Source organism: Astyanax mexicanus, chromosome 8 (assembly GCF_023375975.1).
Source record: "Astyanax mexicanus isolate ESR-SI-001 chromosome 8, AstMex3_surface, whole genome shotgun sequence".
Taxonomy (NCBI): Eukaryota; Metazoa; Chordata; class Actinopteri; order Characiformes; family Acestrorhamphidae; genus Astyanax; species Astyanax mexicanus.
This window is the reverse complement of record NC_064415.1, coordinates 42,878,910-42,902,908: the sequence shown is the minus strand read 5'-3', so window position 1 is coordinate 42,902,908 and position 23,999 is coordinate 42,878,910. Positions and strand designations below refer to the sequence as shown.

Genomic DNA, 23,999 nt, shown 5'->3' with positions numbered 1-23,999 from the left:
TTCAGTTTATCTTTTATTTTTCACTTTCCAGCAGTGTCTGCCCACCACATACACCAGCAAGGGCTTTACAACAGACAGGACCTTCTAAACAGAGATATTTCCAGATTTTACGAATCCATACGTTTCCAGACACATACAGCAGTATAATTGAATCATTAAGATGTAATTCAGAAATAATTCAGAGTGGTTTGGTGTGAAGTGAAGGTGAAACAGTTTAATGCAGCTGTTAACTGACCCGTCACAGGAAGCTATTATATGATTATACTGATGACTATGTTACTGCTTTACAAGAGTTTTAGCATGAAACTCATAAAAAAAACATCCATGGTGAAAGGAGACATGCAGGGTGTTTTAAGGTGTAATAATAGTATAATAATAATAATAATAATAATAATAATAATAATAATATTTTTTAATAATATTTTTTTTGTCTGCACTGGAGATCTAGCCTAATAGTGTTTCGTTTTACTGTACAACCCTGTATCAGTATAATGACAATAAATTTAATTCAATAATAATAATAATAATAATAATAATAATAATAAAAAGCTGTAAGTAAGCAAGTTAAGTTAAAAAAAATCCTATTGGTCCATTCATAATAAAGTTTGGATAGAACGTAAAGAACGACAGCCAGATTAACATTGTTAAAAAGTGAAAAGCAGAAAAACGATAACAAAAAAGAAGATAAAATATATTTGGTTAATCTGACATCGACAAACATAATACAATTTATAAAGCACTCATAGGTTATGGGTGGGTTTTACATTTGTGACATGTCAACCCTGACATGTTTATCTTCAATTTAACTATTATTTATCACACTAAACCACTCTGAAAAACATTACATGTTTACATTTTAATCATTTGATTGCACAAAACTGCAAAACAATAAGTGAAAATGTCAATTTAATTTAATGTTTAACATTATTATTTTTATTTCATATTTGCATCATTTAAATACAATTCTGATTATCTATAATTGTAATACAATTGTGCTTCTGTCCTGTGAGACATTGTACACCATTATACCTGTGCAAGAAAGTGCAGATAATCAAATCTCCAGCTGTTTATTGCAATTAAATAAAAAATAAAAAAACAAAGCAGATTGAAAACCATAAAACATAAACCGTACAATTAAAAAATACATATATTTAAAACACTAATCACTAAACATTGAACTGTACCTCCAACAGAGTTGCCTGAATGGACACAAACAAATATATAAAAAAATGAAGGTATAAATCCAGCTCCTGAGGACATGCGTGATTGTATCCAGCTTTCTTTAGTGAGGTGCAGCCCGTCTTTCCTGGCTCTGAACGCCTGAGGGGACGTTCCATTTAGGTCTGCCCATCTCGTCAAATTTAGAGGCCTGCAGTTTGGGCACAGGTACGTTATAATGCCGATCATCTTCTGTGACTAGGCTGAGGTTGGGCCAGAGTGTTCTGTGGTCATCTGGGTAATAGGTGATGAACTCTTCGGTGTCGGTCTTGTAGAGACGGTACACCTGGATTGTCTGTTGCAGTGAATACCCCAGCAGAAACATCTCCACCTGCAGGAGGTAGAAAAAAAAAAACAGACACAATGCTTCATCATCATTATCATCACTCAGCATCATCATCACCACTCATCATCACAGCACAGGTGACTTAACACAGCTGATGTTGCGCCACACGGAACACTAACCTTTGTGTTTTTTCTTCCAAAATCCTTTAATTTTTTAAGTTTTACCCAGACAATTAACCTATTTTTTAGGTCCAGGCCCCACTACTCAAATTTTTGAGTCATCAGTAATTGTGCTGTTCAACCTACACAACTGGTTGGGCTGTACTCATGAGTCTGAGAGTGTTCAGACTCTCCATAAATGGCCCTGGTATTGCAGGGGATACGGTTCTATCTTTCTCCGTAATTTCATTGGCAGTATGTAAACCACTGCTCCTGACTCCCAGTCGCTGGCTGGGTCAGATATCTAGTATGCCACATATTTGGCAGGTGTCTGCGACTAGTCAGTGATCAGTCAACAACAGCTCGGCGAGTGTCTTTCAGTAGTTCACACTATGTGACTGTGCGAATGCTAAGAGATCCCCGATTTGCCTTAGAGCACAGTTTTTTCGGCGATCAACGAAAAACTGTCAGCGACTGAAAGAAACTGGGTTAAAATCATGTCGTGACAACCTGGCAAAAAGTAAGTCTGTAAGTTTTGAGGATTTAGAGAACTCGTTGGTGAGAATGTGTAATGCATCTAACACGAGGAAAAGTGCAGAGCAGAGCAGATAAATTCTACAGTGGGAATCACACGGCATCTCACAATACTACGTCATCTGCCACAGAAGAGGATAAAATGTTCCTAAATAAATAAATACAAGAAATTATGGATAACCTTATTCAGGTTTACCCTATTCATTTTATTAGCCCCACCACATAGAGTAATGAAGCAGAAACTTTAGTAAGTCAAATAGAGGAGGCGAGTCAACAATATATGATCAAAATGATACACTGTACTGCAACATCTCTATATCGTCCCACCCCTAATGAATTTAATGATATTATCAATTTTTTTTTAGCTTGGCAATTCTTCTCAGTTCTAATAGTTAGAAAGTGTGCCAGATCATTCAGTTTTAAGAATGTATATATTTGCCTTTGCAGGAATGACACTGATGCCATTTATTGGAATATTTCTGTCATGGTGGAGCACAGAATACAGACACTCGCGGAACCAGTCAAGGATTTTATTAAAAACCCACAGGGTACAGAGAATGAGATTAGCAGTATAAACAAAACACCAGTAAAGGTATACCTGGGAGCGGAGAGCTTAACAGGATAGTGAGGCAGTCCAGTGGTCATACACGAAGTAAGCAGTATCAGAGGCAATCCAAAAACAGAAACGATAAACAATCCAATGGTCATACACAAGGCAGGCAGTATCAAGGATGATCCGAAAAAACATAAACGATAAACAGTCCAGGGTAATACACGAAAAAATCCACAACGAAGGCAAAGGCAAAAATCGGTAGTCAAAAAACAAAAGCAAGGTAATACACGGAAAATAATCACAGAGAATAACGCTTTGTAATGTCGGACGAAACCTAGGCAATACGCGGCGCCGAAGGGCGTCTGAGCAGTGCTTTTATACAGTGGCTAATACTCAGGGCTAACCGGCCGGGGCAGGTGAGGTGTCACGTGATCAGCAGTGTGTGTGTTGTCAGCGGGTGGTGCATTCTGGGTATTGTAGTTGTTGGGCTGACAACCTCCGTTGGAGACCAGTGTGGAAGGACAAGAAGTGCCTACAGCACCAGACGTGACAGTACCCTCCCCCGAAGGAGTCGGACGGGAACGAGGACGACCACGACGACGACCACCCGACGAGCAGGGAGCACCGGCAGGAGGACCTGGAGTCGCCACAGAGGTACCGGACAGGCGGGAGCTGCGAGACCGGGAACCCCGACGCACCGGAACCGACGAGGACAGCGAGCGCTTGGGACGCCCACGGGGTCTGGGAGCAGGCTTGCCCGGGTAACGGGCATGAAACTCAGCCAGTATAGCAGGGTCCAGCACGTCACCGGCAGCAACCCAGCAACGCTCCTCGGGGCCGTAGCCCTCCCAGTCGATCAGATACTGGAGTACGCCACCGCGCCTGCGAGAATCCAGTACCTCTTTCACCGCATACGTAGACGAGGCCTCCCCCTCCACTGCTGCGGGCGGAACGTCATCTGGAGTACCCTCAGCGAGCGGACCTGGGACAAGAGGCTTGAGAAGAGACACATGGAATGAGTTGTGTACACGGTATTGAGCTGGCAGCTCAATCTTATAGGTAACCTCGTTAACCTGGGACAACACCTTAAAGGGACCGATGTACTTAGGGACCAACTTCCTGCACTCTCCCTCAAACCTCAAGTCCCGTGTAGACAACCAAACCCGATCCCCGGGTTGGTATTGGGGGGTACTGCCTCGGTGTCTGTCAGACCTCTCCTTGTACTGGCGTAACGCATCCGAGACCTGCTGATGAGTTTCCTCCCACACCTGCTCACTCCGTTTCATCCAGTCGTCTACTGCCGGAACCTCAGTAGCTACGGCTGTCCACGGAGCTAACGGAGGTTGGAACCCCAGAATGCACTGGAAGGGAGTGAGACCAGAGGTAGAGTTAGTGAGGGAGTTTTGAGCAATTTCTGCCCATATAAGAAATTGAGACCAGTCGGAGGGATGTTTGTGACAGTAAAGTCTGAGGAACTTACCAAGCTCCTGATTGACACGCTCACACTGCCCATTGCTAGTGGGATGAAACCCTGAGGTAAGACTCACATGAACCCCTAAGTGCTCAAAGAAAGCTTTCCATACTCTAGATGTGAACTGAGGGCCTCTATCAGAAAGAATATCTTCAGGGATACCAAAGTGTCTAAAAATGTGAGAGTAGATGGCTTGAGCTGTCTGTAAAGCTGTAGGTAGTGCAGGGAAAGGAATAAACTTAACCCCCCTAGAAAACCTGTCTACAATCGTGAGAACGGTAGTGTACCCCTCGGACTCGGGCAAGTCCGTGACAAAATCTACAGCGATATGAGACCAGGGTCGCTCTGGAACGGGTAGAGGAACTAGCTTACCGGCTGGAAGGGTTTTTTGGCGTTTTGCACTGAGCACATACCGAGCAAGAGACTACAAAGGTGTGTACGTCAGCTCGCATGGTCTCCCACCAGTAACGAGCTGAAATTAACTGTAAAGTGCGCGTGACACCTGGATGACCTGACGTGAGAGAAGAGTGGGCCCAGCTAATGAGACGATCACGATATTGCAAGGGAACGAACGTTTTCTGAGGTGGACAACCCTCAGGCGGAGGTGAATGTTCAGCAGCCTGCTGGATAAGATCATCCAATTCCCAGCGAATGGCTGCTATTTTAACGTCTGGGGGTAGAATACGCTCACACTCAGAGGACTGAGATGCGCTGTCAGGAGTGCAGAAGATTCGTGACAGCGCATCCGCCTTGGTGTTACGGTTACCGGGTCGGAACGAAATAGAAAAATTAAACCTGGAGAAAAACAGTGACCAGCGTGCTTGGCGGGGGTTGAGGCGTTTAGCATTACGTAAATACTCCAGGTTCTTATGGTCTGTGAGAACAGTGAAAGGATGAGCGGACCCCTCCAACCAGTGACGCCACTCCTCGAGAGCTAGTTTGACAGCTAACAGTTCCCTATCCCCTATGCCATAATTACGTTCTGCAGGAGACATCTTTCTAGAAAAGAAGGCTATGGGATGAAGTTTAGGTGGAGAGCCACTACGCTGTGATAACACGGCCCCCACCCCAGAGTCAGAAGCGTCAACCTCGACCACGAAGGGCAAATCGGGTTTGGGATGAGCGAGTATAGGAGCTGAAACAAACGCGGACTTAAGCCTAGAAAAAGCAGCCTCTGCTGCGGGCGACCAATTAAGCACCTTGGCGGCCCCCTTAGTCAATGCAGTAAGTGGAGCGGCAATACTGCTAAAGTTGCGTATGAACCTCCGATAAAAATTAGCAAAACCCAAAAAACGTTGGAGGTCTTTTATGGACTGCGGAACGGGCCAATTAGTGACTGCGGAAACTTTAGTATCGTCCATGAGGACGCCCTGGGGACTGATGACATAGCCGAGAAATGTGACCCGTTGGAGATGGAACTCACACTTCTCGGCTTTAGCATACAAATTGTTGTCTAGCAAACGTTTGAGTACGGCGCGGACATGACGAACGTGGGATTCTAAGTCTGGTGAATAAATCAGAATGTCATCTATAAAAAGGACTAAATGCTTGTTAATCATGTCGCGAAAAATGTCGTTCATGAATGACTGGAAGACTGCCGGTGCGTTAGCTAGACCAAAACTCATTACCAGGTACTCATAGTGCCCATTGGTGGTAGTAAAGGCAGTCTTCCATTCATCCCCCTCACGGATGCGAATGAGATTATAAGCACTGCGCAAGTCGAGCTTGGTGAAGTACTTAGCCTCACGTAATTGTTCAAGAGCACTAGGGATGAGAGGGAGTGGATAGGCGAACTTCTTGGTGATATCATTTAAACCACGGTAATCAATACAAGGACGGAGACCACCATCCTTCTTCTTAACAAAAAAGAACCCCGAACCTACAGGAGACTTAGATGGGCGAATGAAACCCTGTGCAAGAGCTTCCTCAACATAAGTAGTCATAGCCTTCTCTTCATCAAGAGTGAGGGGATATATTCTAGCCTTAGGCAGAGTGGCACCTTCAATCAGATCAATGGCACAGTCATAGGGGCGATGTGGTGGCAGCTTAGTAGCATTAGCTTTGCTAAATACCTCTAAATAATCGGAATACTCAGGGGGAACTACGGGAGAATCTACGACTGTAGGGCTTTCAATAGAGGTGGACTGTAAGGCTATATCAGGACGGGCTAAACAATGTTCAAAACAGAAATCAGACCAAACCGTAATGTCCCCCTCAGGCCAGGAAATCAGTGGGTTGTGCGTCTTGAGCCAAGGCATGCCCAAAATCAGCGGGTGTTCCGTGCTGGGAAGCACGAACAGCGACAGTTCCTCGTGGTGGAGAGCGCTGGCTTGGAGAGAGAGTGGTACAGTCTGGAGAGTGACAGGTCTGGAGCGCACCGATTTCCCATCAACGGCGTGGATAGAGATGGGGCGACGGAGCTCCTTAGTGGGGATGTTGTGCTCCTTCACCAACTCCATGCTTATGAAGTTTCCCTCCGATCCGGAATCAACGAGTGCTGCAACGGGAAAAGAACCAGTAGGTGAACATAAAACCATAGGTAGCGAAAAACTTTTAGAATCACGACATGGAGTCAAGTTACGTACCACGTTGGCGCGTGGGACCCTTTCCACGCGCTTTCCCGTCGCAGGAGGCCTCATGGATCGGGTCAGGAAACCACACTCAGCTTTGTGATGACCCTTCTCTCCACAGTAGAGACATAAATGGAGACGAATGCGGCGTTGGCGTTCGGCAGCAGACAGTCTGGACCTCTGGATGTCCATGGGTTCAGGTGTGGATTCCGGAGCAGATGTAGACCCACTGAAACCGCTGGCAGAGACGTGTGGATGGGGTACAGAAGCTACGTGGGTGCTGGACTTGGGACGTCGAGATAGCAGTTGATCCAGGCGAATAGAGAGAGCAATGAGTTGATCCAGGGTGAGTGCTTCATCTCGGCAAGCTAACTCTCTTAAAATGTCCGGGTTGAGTCCGTTTTTAAACACAGAAAGAAGCGCTGCATCATTCCATCCACTGCCAGCAGCTAGCGTCCGAAACTCCAGAGCATAAGTAGCGACTGGCTTGTGACCTTGCTTAAGAGCGAGCAGTAACTCTCCATTAGATTGACCGTAACGCGAGTGATCAAACACAGAGCGGAAAGTGTCCAAAAAATCCGTGTAGCTAGCCACCGAAATGCTATCCCATACAGCAGTGGCCCACTCGAGTGCTTTCCCGGAGAGACGAGAGATAATAAAGCCTATCTTGGCTTGATCAGTAGTCACTGGAGAGTTACTGAAGTAAACAGAGCACTGTAAAATAAAACCGCTGCACTTCACCGGATCACCGTCATATAACTCCGGTTTGCACACAAAAAATCCGGAGGAAGAAGTGCTGGGGTTATGAGGCCTGGTGTTAGCCATGGAGCTAGGGTTAGCAGTAGAGCTAGCGTTAGCCGAAGCTAATCCCTGTAGGTGGTCGAGGATGCTAGTTAGCTGTTGTTGCTGATTAGCTTGCTGGCTAGCTAGCTCGGTAACGGCGTGAGTCACACCAACGAGGGTTTGTTGGTGCTGACCGAGAAGTTGTCCCTGGCTAATCAACCCTGTTTTCAACTGGTCAGAGATCGCTGTCTGCTCACGTGAGGCCGCGTATTCTGTCATGGTGGAGCACAGAATACAGACACTCGCGGAACCAGTCAAGGATTTTATTAAAAACCCACAGGGTACAGAGAATGAGATTAGCAGTATAAACAAAACACCAGTAAAGGTATACCTGGGAGCGGAGAGCTTAACAGGATAGTGAGGCAGTCCAGTGGTCATACACGAAGTAAGCAGTATCAGAGGCAATCCAAAAACAGAAACGATAAACAATCCAATGGTCATACACAAGGCAGGCAGTATCAAGGATGATCCGAAAAAACATAAACGATAAACAGTCCAGGGTAATACACGAAAAAATCCACAACGAAGGCAAAGGCAAAAATCGGTAGTCAAAAAACAAAAGCAAGGTAATACACGGAAAATAATCACAGAGAATAACGCTTTGTAATGTCGGACGAAACCTAGGCAATACGCGGCGCCGAAGGGCGTCTGAGCAGTGCTTTTATACAGTGGCTAATACTCAGGGCTAACCGGCCGGGGCAGGTGAGGTGTCACGTGATCAGCAGTGTGTGTGTTGTCAGCGGGTGGTGCATTCTGGGTATTGTAGCTGTTGGGCTGACAACCTCCGTTGGAGACCAGTGTGGAAGGACAAGAAGTGCCTACAGCACCAGACGTGACAATTTCGCCCCCTTTTCCTCTCAGGAACATTTATTGAGAGTAGTTTGTCCATGTAAAATAAAAATGCAAATGTCTTTTTTTTTGTATTTTTTTTAGTTAATGTTGTGCTAAAAAAAATACAAAATTTGCAAAAACATAAAATAAAAACAAACAATGTGCCAGGTTCACACTACATGATTTTAGCCCAGTTTTTTTCAGTCGCTGACAGTTTTCCGTTGATCGCCGAAAAGACTCTGCTCTAAGGCAAATCGTGGCCCCTTGTTTTGAAAACTTCACAGTTTATAGATGTGATTTCACAACCAGAATATAGAGCCATTTCCCCTAATTTGATTGTAAGTAAAAAAAAACAGCCAATTTGTATATTCAACCATTCAAGTTAAAAAGCTTGATGTTGAAGAAACTGCCCTGTCACTTCGTCATTCAGAACTTCTGACAGATGTTGTCAAAGTGTGTTTAGATGCACTTCATAATCTGAATACTGAAGAACATAGGTGTTTGTCAGTAATCTGATCAGCACGTTTCCATGAACTAGGGTAAATATATAATGTTAGACATCAGATTAATCAAGTTTCAGCATCATTCTGATTGTAACTCTGTCGCCATCTTGTGGGGCTGTGTTTAAAATGCTGCTTGCTTAATTCCTGCACCATGGTCTTTGTTCACGTGCACAGGCTGAGAATTCTGAGAATACTCTGGTTATTCTTGGCAAAAATCTGAAAATGATCAGGTTCTCAGAAGCCATACACCTGTGGCTTTCCCATAATCATGAAGTTTATTTGAAGTTCTCACCTGTTCCAGTCCTCCGCTGAAGCCCACATGTCTGAGATGATTGGTGAGGAAGCTCTTTGGGCATTTGGATGTGTCTCGGGCGAACAGGAGCCAGCAGAACTCAGGAACATCAGAGCCCTTCTCCATATTCGAGTGCAGCTGGACCGCTGTTTTCAGCATCAGGAATTTCAGAGCTTCCAGCAGCTCATATTCCTCACTTTGACCCACAAATACCTTCTGGCACACGGACTCCCTTTCAGCAGGACTCTCACACTGCACGGCCTCCTGCCACTGAGGTGGATGAAAGGAATATTAGTACCTTCTTACTCTGGAAAAACACATGTTCTATCTAATTTAAGTACCAAAAAAAAAAAAAAAATAAAGAATCAAAATATGTTGGAATATACTTTTAAGTAAAAAGTAATTCCACTTTTAAGTAAAAGACAATTACCACAATTATTTAGAAAATAACAAGCCAAAAGTAATGGGCTAGTAATGCCTCAGGGAAAATCTTGGAAACACCCACATCTTTATAAGTAATGAAGTGATATCTTGTTCATCACCTCCAGGAACTCATTCAAGATGCTGAGAAAACTATTCCAGGTGATTCTTCCTCATAAAGACACTGGGATTTAAATATCAAAAGTGTGCAGATCTGTCCTCAAAGCTAAATGTGGTATTTAGAAGAATCTAATTTATAAAATATATTCTGGATTGCAAACACTTTTTGTTTACAAAATAATTCTGCATGTCTTCCACTATAGCTTTATTGTCTTTCATATTAAATTAACAATGTAAAAAATCATATAAAGAAAGAAAACACATTGTATGAAAAGAGGTGTAATCAAACTGGTCCTGTACTGTACATCACAGAAGACATTACCCCTCCACAGTGGACAGAATGGTTAGTATCTGTCAATGTGAACAGATATGCGACTTATATATACAACCCACATTTAGAAGGCCTATTTTCTAGGTCAATGCAGCTTTCTTTAGCTTCTGCAGGACATGAGAAATGTCATGAAACACAGTCCAGTTCCTGTTTTATGTGGCATGCCAAACAAACAAACGCAAACAATAAATAAAACTTTTACAACGTAACAAATTCTGGATTTCTGATATGTATTTACACAAATGCAATTCAAAAAACAGCAGCACTTGTTGACTGTAGAATTTCCGATTTATTAGAGTTACAAAAAAAAATAATAACCAATGTGTTTCGTCACTCCGGCCTTCATCAGGGTTAAAAGAGAAAAGTTAATAATAAGTTCATTCCATTTTTTTTGTATCTCTAATGAATCGGAAATTCTCCAGTCAACAAGAGCTGATGGTTTTTACTATTTTTTTTAAAACAAATATTACAAGTTGTGGAATTTTGATGCATAATAGCACAAATACAAATACTGAATAATAAAGTGGTTTCTGCATTAATAATAGCTGCACTGAAAGTGGATGGATGACCAGTAGATGAACGTTACCCCTATTTAAACATTTGATCAAGAAGGGCTGTTTAAAGAGGTGAAGTTTTTGAGATTGTGCTCTTATGTTTTAGACTAGCTTTACTCCAAACCAGCTGGATGTGTCCTGTATGGATGGGCCTAACAGAGCTTAACTAACATGGTTTAAATAATAATGAATTTTATAGGTTTCTTCAGGTATGGCACCATATAAATAGTAACATGGGAGAAGGTCAGAAAGCATTTAAAAATAACAACAAAAGATTTTCACTGGTGCAAATATGGCAGATCCTGGGTTTAGGGTGATTTATAGAATATATAGGGAACTTCAAGAGGTAAAAAATCAATACCTACTTGTATAAAATAAAAATGGGAAAGAGACACCAACAGAAGCATTCCAGATGAAATTTTAACAAAATATTTTGAATTTCAATGGAAGGTAAGTTCAGAATCATGAAGCGTATTTTGGTGGAAGAGCCATAGCATATAGTTCATTAGTCATTAGTCAGTCTTCTCAGCACTTATGTCTGGTTCACGCTACACGTTTTTGGGCCAGTTTTTCAGTCGCAACAGTTTTTCATTGATCGACGACAAAAACTCTGCTCGGAGGGAAATCGGGGATCACTCGGCGCTCGCGCTGTCACGTAGTGTGAACTACTGAAAAACACTCTGCGAACTGTCGCTGACTGATCGCCAACCAGTCGCAAACGCACTGCAAATATTCAACATGTTTAATATCTGACTCAGTCTGCGACTAGAAGTCAGGAGCAGCGGCTACATACAGCCAATGAGATCACAGAAAGAGAACCACGAGTCCAAAACACCACCAGAGTCCAAAACACACCAGAGCTGTTTATGGAGAGTGTGATCCCCCTACCATTCATCCTGTTATATCATGAAATGGTATGTGTTCAGTTCTGGTTTGTTCTTGTGATGAAACGTGTTTCTGGAGAGCAGACAGCTGAGTCAGCGATTTCCCACAGTGAGAAATCGTGTAATTTATGACCCCGTGTCGCTGATCAGTCATTTAGTGTGAAAGTTTCAAAAACTGAAGGACTCAGGATTACAGCACAACCAGTTGTGTGGTGTGAACAGCACAATGACTGAGGACTCAAAAAGTTGTGTAGTGTGAATCTGGCATTAGGCTTATCTAGGCTTATCATTTGTTTTGGACCCGTTAAACCATCTTGAGTGAAATCTATACAGAACTAGTCATATTCATACTATTCAACATATTCGGGTCAGAAATTACTTTTAATTGAAAATATTTTTTTTTTCTTCTACGCTCAACATTAGCAAGTACTCAAACAAAGTATTTATTTGGAATACTGAGAAAAGCAATCACAAATGGCTTAAGCCTGAAACCCCATTCATCATGAATTGGTATGAAAGGATTTTAATAGAAAGATTTAAAGGACCCTTCCCACTTAAGATACTGCCTGTCCTCAGAAGCTTGAAGACCAGAACCAGCCGGTTCCGAGACAACTTCTTCCCCCAGGCGACCAGCCTGTGGAACAGTCAGAAGAACAGTAGAACAACCCATTCCACTGCCAGCTCATACTAACTCACTTCATTACATTACATTACATTACATTACATTACATTTGGCAGACGCTTTTGTCCAAAGCGACTTACAATAGTCAAGTACAATGTAAAATAAGTTTAAAGGTAAAACATCTTTGGATAGGGATAAAAGGAGGTCAAAGGGGAATAATAGGATAGAGGAGTGAAGGAGGGGAAGAAGGAAATGAGGTTAGAAGTAGTTAGTGTGTTAGAGGTGTTAAGAGAGTAAGTGCTCTTTGAAGAGCTCTGTCTTCAGGAGTCTCTTAAAGATAGTGAGAGATTCTCCTGATCTGGTAGTGGAAGGTAGTTTGTTCCACCATTGGGGAACTCTGTATGAGAACAGTCTGGATTGCTTTGTGTGAATGTTTGGCAAAGCGAGGCGACGTTCATTGGAGGAGCGCAGCGGCCGGGAGGTAGCGTAAGCCTTCAGGAGGGAGTGCAGGTAGGAAGGAGCCTGTTCTGTCATCACCTTGTAGGCGATAGTAAGAGCTTTGAATTTGATGCGAGCATGAACTGGTAGCCAATGGAGCTCAATGAGCAGCGGGGTGACATGTGCCCGTTTTGGCTGGTTGAAGACCAGACATGCTGCTGCGTTCTGGATCATCTGGAGTGGTTTTACTACACAGGCCGGGAGGCCAGTTAGCAGGGCATTGCAGTAGTCGAGGCGTGAGATGACGACCGCTTGCACCAGGAGTTGGGTGGCCTGTTGCGTCAAGAACGGTCTAATTTTTCGGATGTTATAGAGCGCAAAGAGGCAGGACCGAGCAACTGAGGCCACATGGTGCGTGAAGGAGAGTTGGTCATCAACCAGAACACCCAGGTTCCTGGCAACCTTTGTCGGTGAGAGGGAGAGAGAGTCGATACTTATAGAGAAGTTGTGTTGAAAAGATGGTTTTGCTGGTATGACCAGAAGTTCAGTCTTTGAGAGATTTAATTGAAGGTGATGCTCCTTCATCCATGAGGATATGTCAGAGAGACACTGCGATATCCGTGCAGAGATTGAGTGATCTTCAGGTGAGAACGACAGGTATAGCTGGGTGTCATCAGCAAAGCAATAGTAGGAAAATCCGTGTGAGCGGACAACCTGACCAAGAGAGGAGAGGTGGTGTATATGGAGAAGAGAAGGGGTCCCAGTACCGAACCTTGGGGAACCCCAGTGGATAAGGAGCGGGCTGAGGACAGCTGTCCTTGCCACGACACCTTGAATGAGCGCCCAGTGAGGTACGATCTGAACCATGACAGCACATTGTCTGCGATCCCCATGTTTGAGAATATACTTAGGAGAAAGTCATGGTTGACTGTGTCAAATGCGGCCGAGAGGTCCAGCAGAATGAGCACTGAGGACTGACCTGCAGCTCTGGCAGTTTTTAACGCTTCAGTCACAGACAACAGAGCCGTCTCGGTAGAGTGTCCTTTTTTGAACCCAGATTGGTTCTGGTCCAGAAGGTCATTCTGGGAGAGGAAGCCAGAGACCTGATTTAGAACTGCTCTTTCTAGTGTTTTAGAGAGAAAGGGTAGCAGTGAGACCGGTCTGTAGTTGTCAACCTGGGCGGGGTTGAGAGAAGGCTTTTTAAGCAGTGGTGTCACATGTGCTTGTTTGAAAGCAGTCGGGAATACACCAGAAGTTAAAGAGGCATTGATCGTGTGAGTGATGGCCGGAATGATTGCAGGTGCGATAGTTTGCAGTAGGTTTGAAGGAATTGGGTCAAGCGGACACGTAGTAGGACGGCTACGTGTTAGGAGAGCCAGTGTCTCGTTCTCAGTGAGAGGAGTGAACGAGGAGAAAGCAACGCCTTCGGTGGAGGGACACCGGGCAGTAGAGAATGTAGTAGGACTGCTACATTGTGCATCAGTAAACTGGCTGCTGATGGCCGCCACTTTGCCAGTAAAGAATGAGGCAAGTGTTTCAGCCGTAAGGCATGTAGCCGGAGGCCGGAGGAGGAGGGTTGAGTAGTGATTTAAATGTAGCAAATAGTTTCCGGGAGTCTGTGACAGAGCAGAATTTATTGTGATAAAATTCAGCTTTAGTGTAGTAGTAGTGAGTGAGGTTGGCTGAAAAAGAAGCCAGGAGCAGTTGGTAATTTTTTTAGGTCTGCTTGTTTTTTGGTTTTTTGCCATTTTCTTTCGGCAGCTCGGAGTTTGGAGCGTAGTTCCCTGAGTGTGTCATTTTTAAGCCATGGCTGCGGTTTGTTTGAGGCTCGATGGCTCGAGATGAAAGAGGACAGAGGTTGTCCAAACAGGAGCTTAGTGTGGAGCAGAGAGTGTCAGTGGCATCATTTACATTGAGTGATGAAAATGAGCCTGGTGGAGGCATATTGTCAGTCACCAGCGAGGAGTACTGGTCTGCTGAGAGATCTCGAAGATTTCGGCGGAACGAGACCATAGTAGGAGTAGCTGTGGGTTTATTTGAAATATGAACATTGAGTTTCATAAAGTAGTGATCTGAGACGTGCAAAGGAGTGACAGTTAGAGAGTCGGTGTCACAGCTCCGAGTGAAGATCAGGTCTAGATGTTTGCCAGCTTTATGTGTTGGAGGGCTGGGGACCTGCTCCAGTTCGAAAGACTGCATGAGGGATAGGAAGTCTGTGAAGCTGGTACTGTCATGGTGGATGTTCATATCCCCTAGAATGAGCATGGGACAATCTTGCTCAGGGATAGAAGACAGTAGCATGTCAAGTTCATGCGTGAATTCGCCCATTTGTCCAGGAGGACGGTAGAGAACAATAATGGCAAGTTTTGCTTCACCCTGCAATTTACACTGCAATTTGCACATTGTACCTACTGGACTTTCCTATACTTCTCCCACATTCAGCATTCTGCACTCTGTATATAGTGTTTGTGTATTATTGTGTATATTGTTTAAGTTAATTGTACATTTTTTATTTTATTTTATCTCATAGTGGCATAGTGGGGTCATCTATTTTGCTGCTACAATCATAAACTGCTGTAAAAAAAAAAAAAAGAAATTTACCCTCGTTTTCAGAAGATTCAGACAGCTCTCCAGATGCTCCACTGCTCTTCCTTCCTTTTTGCAGACAGGTGGAAACTTCCACTGATCCACTAACTCCTGCACAGTCTGCATTTGTTTTGGCCACTATATAAAAATACACAAGAGATATTTACACAGTTTAGGCATACAAGTTACTAAATATTTTTTATTTCTCTGGGTGGCTGTGATAGTTTACCGTCTTTTGGGAAATATGTAAAAAACACTCACAGTGAGAGCCAGCCAGACAAATTGGTACAGACTCCAATACGTATAATATAATATATAATAAAAAGTTTTGGAATTTGCCTTAAAAAAATATTCATATCCTTTGAAAACTTTGAAACATTTCCTGACATATTCACATTTAACTTAAATGTAATATATTGGGATTTTATGGTATAAACCAGTAATGTTTCCCAACACAGCTCTGAGGCCTGTATTAAGTGTTTGGAAATTGGACTCCTGTAGCCACTTCACGCAACCACTCGTATTTATTACTGAATGTTCCTTTAAATTTGTGGGTGTAACGTGAAAAAATGTGAAATGTTCAACGGGTAAAAATACCTTTTTAAGGCATCTATTTAAAATATTTAGATCCAAAAATGTCATATATTTTATTGACACTTGCTGACATTTGCTGTTTTGTTTTACTGAAATGTAACTGATGGGGTAAAACCTGAAAGACTTCAGAGTCCTTGAGCCAGTCAGGAAGCTTTTGGGACTGGCTGAGGATCTGGAACAGGGTCGCCCTCAGAGCACAGTAGTTATCTCCTCTCACTCTGCGCAGACTCTCAAACTTCTCACCTATTGCTTCATAGCCCTAAAAGAAAGAGCACATGTGAATACTGTGTTCAGATTCTGAGTGATGAAAAAACACACACAAGTCAAACAGAACTGCTCACATAATGTGTTCAGTTTTACAATCTAAAACAATCTAAAGGAAGTTCTTGGCTGACCATAGAATTCCTGTAGCGTTCAGATATTTCTTCTTTAACTTGGCAACTCTAATCTTCTCACAACTGCAATCCTTCTCACAAGCCTAATCCATAAACCCTTAAGTGGTACACCTTTTTTTCACAGCTGTGCATAAGTTAATTAATAAATTAATGAATTAATAAAAAATATATAAACAAAAATATAAGCGCAATACTTGGTTTTGCTCCCATTTTTTTGAGCTGAACTCAAACATTTAAGACTTTTTCTATGTACTCCTATTCCTATGAGGGCTTTTTCTCTCAATTTGGTCAGCTCAATGTACACCTGTGTAATTATCACTGTGTCTAATCAGCATCTTGATATGCCACACCTGTAACTGGTTGATGGTTTATCTCAGCAAAGGAGAATTGCTCCCTAACACAGATTTACACTTAACTGTGAACAAAATTTGACAGAAAAGGGCCTTTTGTGTACATTAGAAAAGCCTTAGATCTTTAAGTTCAGCTCATAAAAAAGGGAGCAAAACCGAAAGTGCTGCATTTATATTTTGATCAGTGTGTATATATATATATATATATATATATATATATATATATATATATATATATATATATATATATATGTATATATATATATATATATATATATATATAATTTTATTTTTTGCATGCTTTAACTTTAACTGAAAATAAATTTAGGAACAATGATATAAAAAACTGAATAAAAAAAGTCTAGAATATATAAATATATATATATATATATATAAATCTAGAATATATATTTGAAGATATTGAGTTTTTTTATTATTATCTTTACAATATCACCCAACCCTAATTTGTACTGAGCATTAGGGGTGTGCCATATCGTAACGTATGTGATAATGAGTCCGGCATGAAGCTGGACTCCTTGGTGACGGTGGCAGAGAAGAGGACTATGGACAAACTGCTGAACATCATGGACGATGCCAGTCACCCTCTGCACACCGTCATCAGCAACCAGAAGAGCCTGTTCAGTAACAGACTGCTCCTCCCCAAATGCAGGACCAACAGACTCCGAAACTCCTTTGTCCATCATGCCATCAGACTTAACAATTCCTCCCCTGGGGGAAGGAGGAGTAACAGGAGGACAGAGGATGAGGAGGAGCAGTAGCAACTCAAATGGACTAAGCGCAATAAAATAATACATACGGAATAAGTGCAATAAAAATTCTATTCAAATACATTCACTGCATATTTATATTTATACTAATTATATTTGCTGTTTTATACTTTTGTCTACTTGCTTTGCACTTTATATTGTTTATATACACTTTATATACACCTACTCTTTGTTTCTATCTGTGTGTACTGTATTGATGCTGCTACTGGAACCCTAATTTCCCTGAGGGAACCTCCCTATCTATCTATCTATCTATCTATCTATCTATCTATCTATCTATCTATAATATCTGCAAAAAAATTTAATATCGTGAACAATATTATAACCTGAAATATCGTAGCATATGACCCACCCCTAATTATCACATCAGGGTACACATTTTTTTGCCCTTTTTAGCAAAAGAAAAAATCACACTGTTCACATTTCCATTGATATATCTACTAGAGACAGATTATATCTGTCCAGTATCATTTATTTTACTTTAATCCTGGATATATGGAGATATTTGGAGTGCATTACGACATTCTGGATCATTGACTTCTGTTACAAATCTGATGAATTATCTCAGTTAGCCATATCATATTGCATGCAATAATAAAACTCTAAATCATTTTTCTAATACAGTGTTTTGTCACATCACCAAAAGTATTGTTATCGTGAAAATACCATGAAATGTTGTAATATTATTTTAGAGCCATATCGCCCACCACTACTGAGCATTTATTTTTGATTGACAGTATGTATAACGTAAAGGCTGCAAAAAAAATAGTACCTTTTTGATAAGTCGGCTTTTGGAGGTGTTGCCCCTCCATTCTCTCTGGCTGTAGGAGAGCAGACACTCAGGAGCTGCCACACTGTATTGGTCTTCTGAATCAGGCACTAAGGAAGCTGTGTGACATATATAATGTGTTAGACCAAATTCTCTCTGCTGGTTAGGTAAGCACAGCATTAATAAAAAACTATACCATTAAGTGAATGACAGAGAAATGATAAATGCTCTTTCTTAATAAATACCTTTGTATAACTGGTGCTTCTCTTGGCGTTCTTGTTCTATTTCCTCTGCTGTTCTGTACAGGTCTAATTCACTGTGACAGAATGAACAGAAAGTTGTCAAAATTTAAGGAACATCATTTTTACAAAAGTTTTAGACAGTGCTGTACCTGTTTTCATCCTCAGCACCTGATAACCCTGCCGGACACTGCTGCTGGGAAAGCTGATGATCGTGACTCGAACGTGTGGCTTCTGCCTCAGGTGTTGGTTTCATGTCGGAGGTCATCTCTCTGGTTTCTCCATTAGGCTGGCTGGGATTCAGGTTACCAGCTGATTGTTGTTGTGTTTGACCGGGATTCTCCAGAGTTGATCTAGGGAAGACTAGGTACACTCAGTATGATGAGCACTGCACAGAGGTATTTAAACTGTTTCCCAGGACCATATATTGAACTTGTATGAGAGAGAAAAGTGAGATAAATCTTAAATAAGTTTTTATCTTAAGAACTGAAAGAATTATTTAGGCATTTAAAGACTGGGTGGGGTGGGAAGTAGTTGTGTTATTATGTACTAAATAAAGGGAATCTGTTCTCAAAAAAAAAAAAAAAAAAAAAAAAGCCTGGAGGGCCTTAAAATATTTTTTTAAAATATGTTTTAAAATATCTACATCTATCATATATCTATCATTACACAGATTAGGGCTGCATAATATATAATCTAAGCATAGTGATCGTGTGCACATGCGCAATGGTCACATCCCAGGACGTGTGATGTCACCTAAGGCAATTAAATCAAACAGGTCATGTTGCAATGTTTTGATTCTTGACACAAGTAGATACACAATGTTGTAATGGCCTCCACATGGCTGGGCATGTGCTTGTAAATGCAGAGGCTGACAGCCTGTGGAAAGCTGGGCACCTCTGTTTGGCACAGTTTTGCGAAAATATTTTCAACCGGAATCATGCTTTTAATTTCAGAAAAACACTCTTATTTGCCTTTAAGCCATTTAAATTCAGGATTAAAGGGGTAATTATTGTTGTTTTGCTGTTTTCCTGGGTTTTGAGTGATTGGCTGACTCTAAAATGCTTGGTTGGTCTGGATCTCTGTCGTGAGACAGCGCGTCACGGGTGATGCATCATTTAATTTTTTAACTTATATTGTCGAAAGAAAAAAAAATGTGCAAAGGAAAAAAAAATATCGTGCAGCTCCAACACAGATGTATGTCCTTTTTCTTAAGTCAGTCAGTCCAAATATTCTTTTCAACCCAACTTGACACGAACAAACACAGGGACAGTCTAATTCAATTAAACCCACTTACACCACCTCACTTCATGTGAGTAGTGCCTGGGTTGTATCCTGATAAGATTTTATACATATGCATTTACACTTGCTTATCAAATGTGTCCAAAGTTAAGCAGACTGAGATCAGATTGATGTGTGACACAGTATGAACATTTGCTAAATACACTGCAGTTTTTGTTCTGGTTGTCAAATGGACCTTAAAGCAATAGATCTAACATGTGGCATAAATTCTGCTTTATGTGCCCCTGAAACAGGGTGGATCTTCAGTTGGAACTTGACAATGGCAAATCATTTCTTTGTTCTGACACCTGAGGAGCTTGTTCAACCAGCTTGATTTTGAAACAGAAAAAAACCTTGAAGCTTAGTGCTAAAATGTACTTTGGCATCCCAGAAGAATCACAAAAGATCTCATGCTTTTCTCATTTCAGAGATCAGCTATTCGCATTTTTACTATTAAGAAACATCAAGGCCACAGATCTATAAAACCATTCTAATTATTTTTTATTACCAGGATGACATTTACACAGAACTGCATTCTATCTACTGTAAAATGACAGTTTTACTAATTATCAGTCAGAATAGATTATAGTGGAGATACCTGGAATTGCTACTGTCTACTAGGGGTGGGCAATATTATATCGTATACAATATATCGTGACACAGAAATAATGTGATATTAAAAATCCATATCATGATAATGGAGATGTTCTGTCTAAAAAGTAATCTATTATTTACTGTGAAGCTTTCGATGTATTTATTGTATAATTGTTTTAGTTTGCAGTTTATATGCATGCACTAAATATTCTGCAATATTTTTTTGCTGCATTATATTATTTTATGCTATATTATGTATTTTGCCACATTATGATTATGCTGTTATACTCTTATACTATATTCCTGAAATTAATTAATTATTTTTCTGTTTTCCTATATCGCCAAGTATACAGTTATCGCAAAAATACCCTGAAATATCGTGATATTATTTTAGAGCCATATCGCCCACCCCTACTGTCTACTAGTAAAAATAGTGTAATTGTGGATATCCACAACTTTAGCTGTATAAACAGTTACAAACATCATCTATGAGCTATTGGTATCATCCCAGTAGTCCCATATCTGTGCACCCCTAGTGAAATAAGTGAAGTGAACATTTACCTCTGACCCCTCCTGGGTCTCTTGGTGCGACTGTGAGCAGTAGAGTCAGGACCCTGCTCTGCTCTGGTGGTCTTGGTTTGGTCTGTGGGTTTGGGAGGGGGGTTCTGTGCCTCTTTTCGGACTACTTTAGCAGGCTTCATGGTGAGAGGGGCACTGGAAGCCCCTCCTGCATCTTCCTCACAGCTGCTGGAGAGAGAAGAACCAGAAGAGCAGAAACACAAGAACTTAATCAGTGAAAGCAGGCATTTCTTTTGAGTCTTAGCGGTCATTTAACTGAAAAGCTGCACTTCTCAGACTAGTAGCTGTTGATATGCTTTAGCTTACCAGCTAACCGAGTTAGCTATCCATTATCTCACAGTTTAAAAGGTGCTCAGCAAACTAATAAATAAGCTCATGGTGTGTGAGTACAGCTAAGCCTCTCCGCTACAGATACAGGTGTGTAGTTATGTCCTCACATCGTTATTTACCTTTTTACCAACCACTCAAACTAACCTGTCAAAAACGCCTAGCTGCTAATCTCCCCACCGAATACAACTTCCTGAAACCAGAGCATGCTGGGAATTGTAGTTCTGTAAAGGCCCACTGCTTTACATGCTTTGCCACTCATTTGTCAGTCAAATTGTGATTTTTGATGTGTTTTCCACTGACTGTGTCTTTACAGTCATTTTTTTATTAAGTCGGGAATATTTAAATGCTTATTTTAAGTTTGGTTAAACGTTTTGAGAATATATTGTTTTTAATAGTAAACTAGTCAATTTATATACATTTATACATAATAGTATTATAATTTAGCAGTTCCTCCAAAACCACCCTGCTATTTTTATTAGGTAATACATTGAAGGTAACCCTAATATTTATTGCAGCCGAGCATTTACAACCATTTACAAAGAACTGAAAAATAAAATAAAATTAAAATATTACGTTTTTAATCAGGTTAAATTAAAATGAGGAACTACACAAAACACACTAACAATAAAAGTAAATGACAAAAGCATTAAAAACAAACAAACAAACAAAAGATTTAATTAAACGGTAACTAAAGCCCCTGATTTTAGTTAACTCCACCCTCAGCTCAAATAAAAAAATGGGAGGGGGCCTTTAGTAGGGGCAAAGGGTGATGTATGGGTTTAGGGGCGGGGCAGGAAGGAGAGCTTATTAGGCTGAGCAGTGTGCCTCTGTTACTGGTGAGATGCAGATGGTTGAACGGCACCCAGAGTGGTGGTATTATTGATTGACTAATTTGCATATTGTAAGTGTCCACATAACAAAGTACCCAGAAACATCATCCTCACCTATCCTCACCACAGCTGAACCTGTTAGGGAACTGCAGAGGCGGAAATGACCGCAATAAAAGTGCTTTTTAAAGGTTAGGAAATATTTATAAAAATCTTCAGAGAAACTCATTTCAGCAATTCATAATAAAAAATAAAATGGTTTAAGGTTTAGTGCCTCTTCAAAAAGGGAAGTTAAAAAAATATATAACAAAAAGAAAAATGGACAATCTAAAATTAAACATTTTACAGAAAAAATTATAAATACAAACAGGTGATATAATTAGAATAATAAAAAATATAATAATTACATTTTATAATATAATAATCATTTAAACTAATACTAAACTTTGAAAATAATGTTAAAATAAGAACAAAAGAAGGAAAAAAATAAAATCATGGAAATTAAACAAATAAATGAAAAAAAAACTTATTTCATAATAGGTTAATGATGTCATGCAAAGTTCTAATCTAATGTATGAAAGACTTCTATAACTAAATACACTTAATTAAACCACACTCCACCACTTTCAAGTTCTTATCTAAATACCCAAGGGAAGGTAGTGCTTGTTAACAAGACTACACACTGATGGTGAGTTAGTGGTGTGGACACACACCCATTATGCAAATAAATAATGCCAGAAACCAGTAGTTATATTAACTTTGGTAGTATCCCAAAGTTCCCAACACTTAGAAATTACAATGCATAGTAACAAGGCAATGAGTTAAAAGAAGTAAATAAAATAAAATAAACAGAAAACTTGAAAATAACAGTTATATTTACTTATATATCTTTTTCAGGGCGGTCGCTTTGCCAAATTCTAATAAATAAAACTTATCAACTAATCAACTTACTCAGTACTTAGTCACTAAAATAGGTCTGATTATCACTGCTGTTTAAAGAAATCATGGTTTATAAATGAATTTAGCTTATAAATAAAAAAGTTATTAATAAAAATCATTATTTTTTTCATCATCCTGCTAGTGAGAACCAACCAATATTTGTACAGTCTGCATTATGATCAAGCTTGATTAAACTGATTGACCAGTATGACTAGCATGACCATTTAAATGCAGCATGCACTATGCTGGTCAAAAGCTGGTTTGCTTACCAATATAGGGTCCTGTTTTCTTATGAATTGTTAATTATAGACCATTATAGACCATCTGAAACCAGCTATCAGAAGAAGAGGTTCCTGAACTGAATTTTTCAGCAGGACACGGTTACTTTTCTTATTGGCCTAGTTACCTTTTTACTGTGTCCAGTAGGAGACTTTCCTTGTTCCCTGGATTTGTTTCCTCTTTTGCAGATTTTCCATTTCTCCTCATATCTGTTAGACCCCTCGTGTGATGGCTGTGTAGGTCTTCTTCACCTGACGTGGTAATGCAGAAGTTTCCCATTCTCACCACCTGCTTTCTGCTATTTTCAGTCACTACAGGACATTGTCCTGAGCTTTACAGCTGTGCTTTAGGTTTCAGACCTTTTTCTAGCACTCAGGTTATTATTTAAAGTCTGTCTCAGTTTAATAATCTCTCAGTTTGAGCAGTCTGAGAGAGTTTGTCCTCTGTTAGCTCTGTTATGTTTGTGTCTGCAATGGCTGTGTCAAAATTCAAACTAGTCTAGATAAAAATAGACCCTTGTGGTCTCTCAGCAGGTCCTCGGGGTTAGTGTGTAATTCATGGGTCGTCCACTAGCTGGCACACTTCTTTCAAATGAAAAAAGAAGTGATTGAAAAAGAAGAAGCAAAACGTCCAGTGTAGAAAAATAATAAATAAATAAGCTACCCAAGAATAAACTCTGCTACCCCTGTAGTTTCCTGTAAACTGGTCTACACAAGAAATGTGAATATTTTAAGTGAATTCTAAATCATCAGGAAATGAAAGTGGTCAGTTTGAATGGAACCTCAAACTGTAAAGGGAATAATGACTTTAAAATTTAAAGT

General features: G+C 40.7%; 1 protein-coding gene across 6 annotated transcripts; it reads right to left on the bottom strand.

Annotated features, from left to right (window-relative positions):
- On the bottom strand, window positions 1–23,556 carry otulinb (OTU deubiquitinase with linear linkage specificity b). 6 transcript variants are annotated; one of them, XM_007239868.4, is made up of 9 exons: window positions 23,306–23,556; window positions 20,786–20,971; window positions 18,502–18,702; window positions 18,356–18,426; window positions 18,114–18,229; window positions 15,924–16,067; window positions 15,230–15,352; window positions 9,260–9,529; window positions 1–1,549 (listed from the first exon to the last, which is right to left on the bottom strand). In XM_007239868.4, the coding sequence occupies exons 1-9, from the start codon at window positions 23,455–23,457 to the stop codon at window positions 1,283–1,285; spliced, it is 1,530 nt and encodes a 509-aa protein (XP_007239930.3). In that variant the 5' UTR covers window positions 23,458–23,556; the 3' UTR covers window positions 1–1,282. The 6 variants fall into 6 exon arrangements, with proteins under 6 accessions (XP_007239930.3, XP_015458741.3, XP_007239931.3 ...); XM_015603255.3 differs by lacking the exon at window positions 23,306–23,556 and adding an exon at window positions 21,253–21,329; XM_007239869.4 differs by lacking the exon at window positions 23,306–23,556 and adding an exon at window positions 21,278–21,329.
- Window positions 23,557–23,999: the final 443 nt, after the last annotated feature.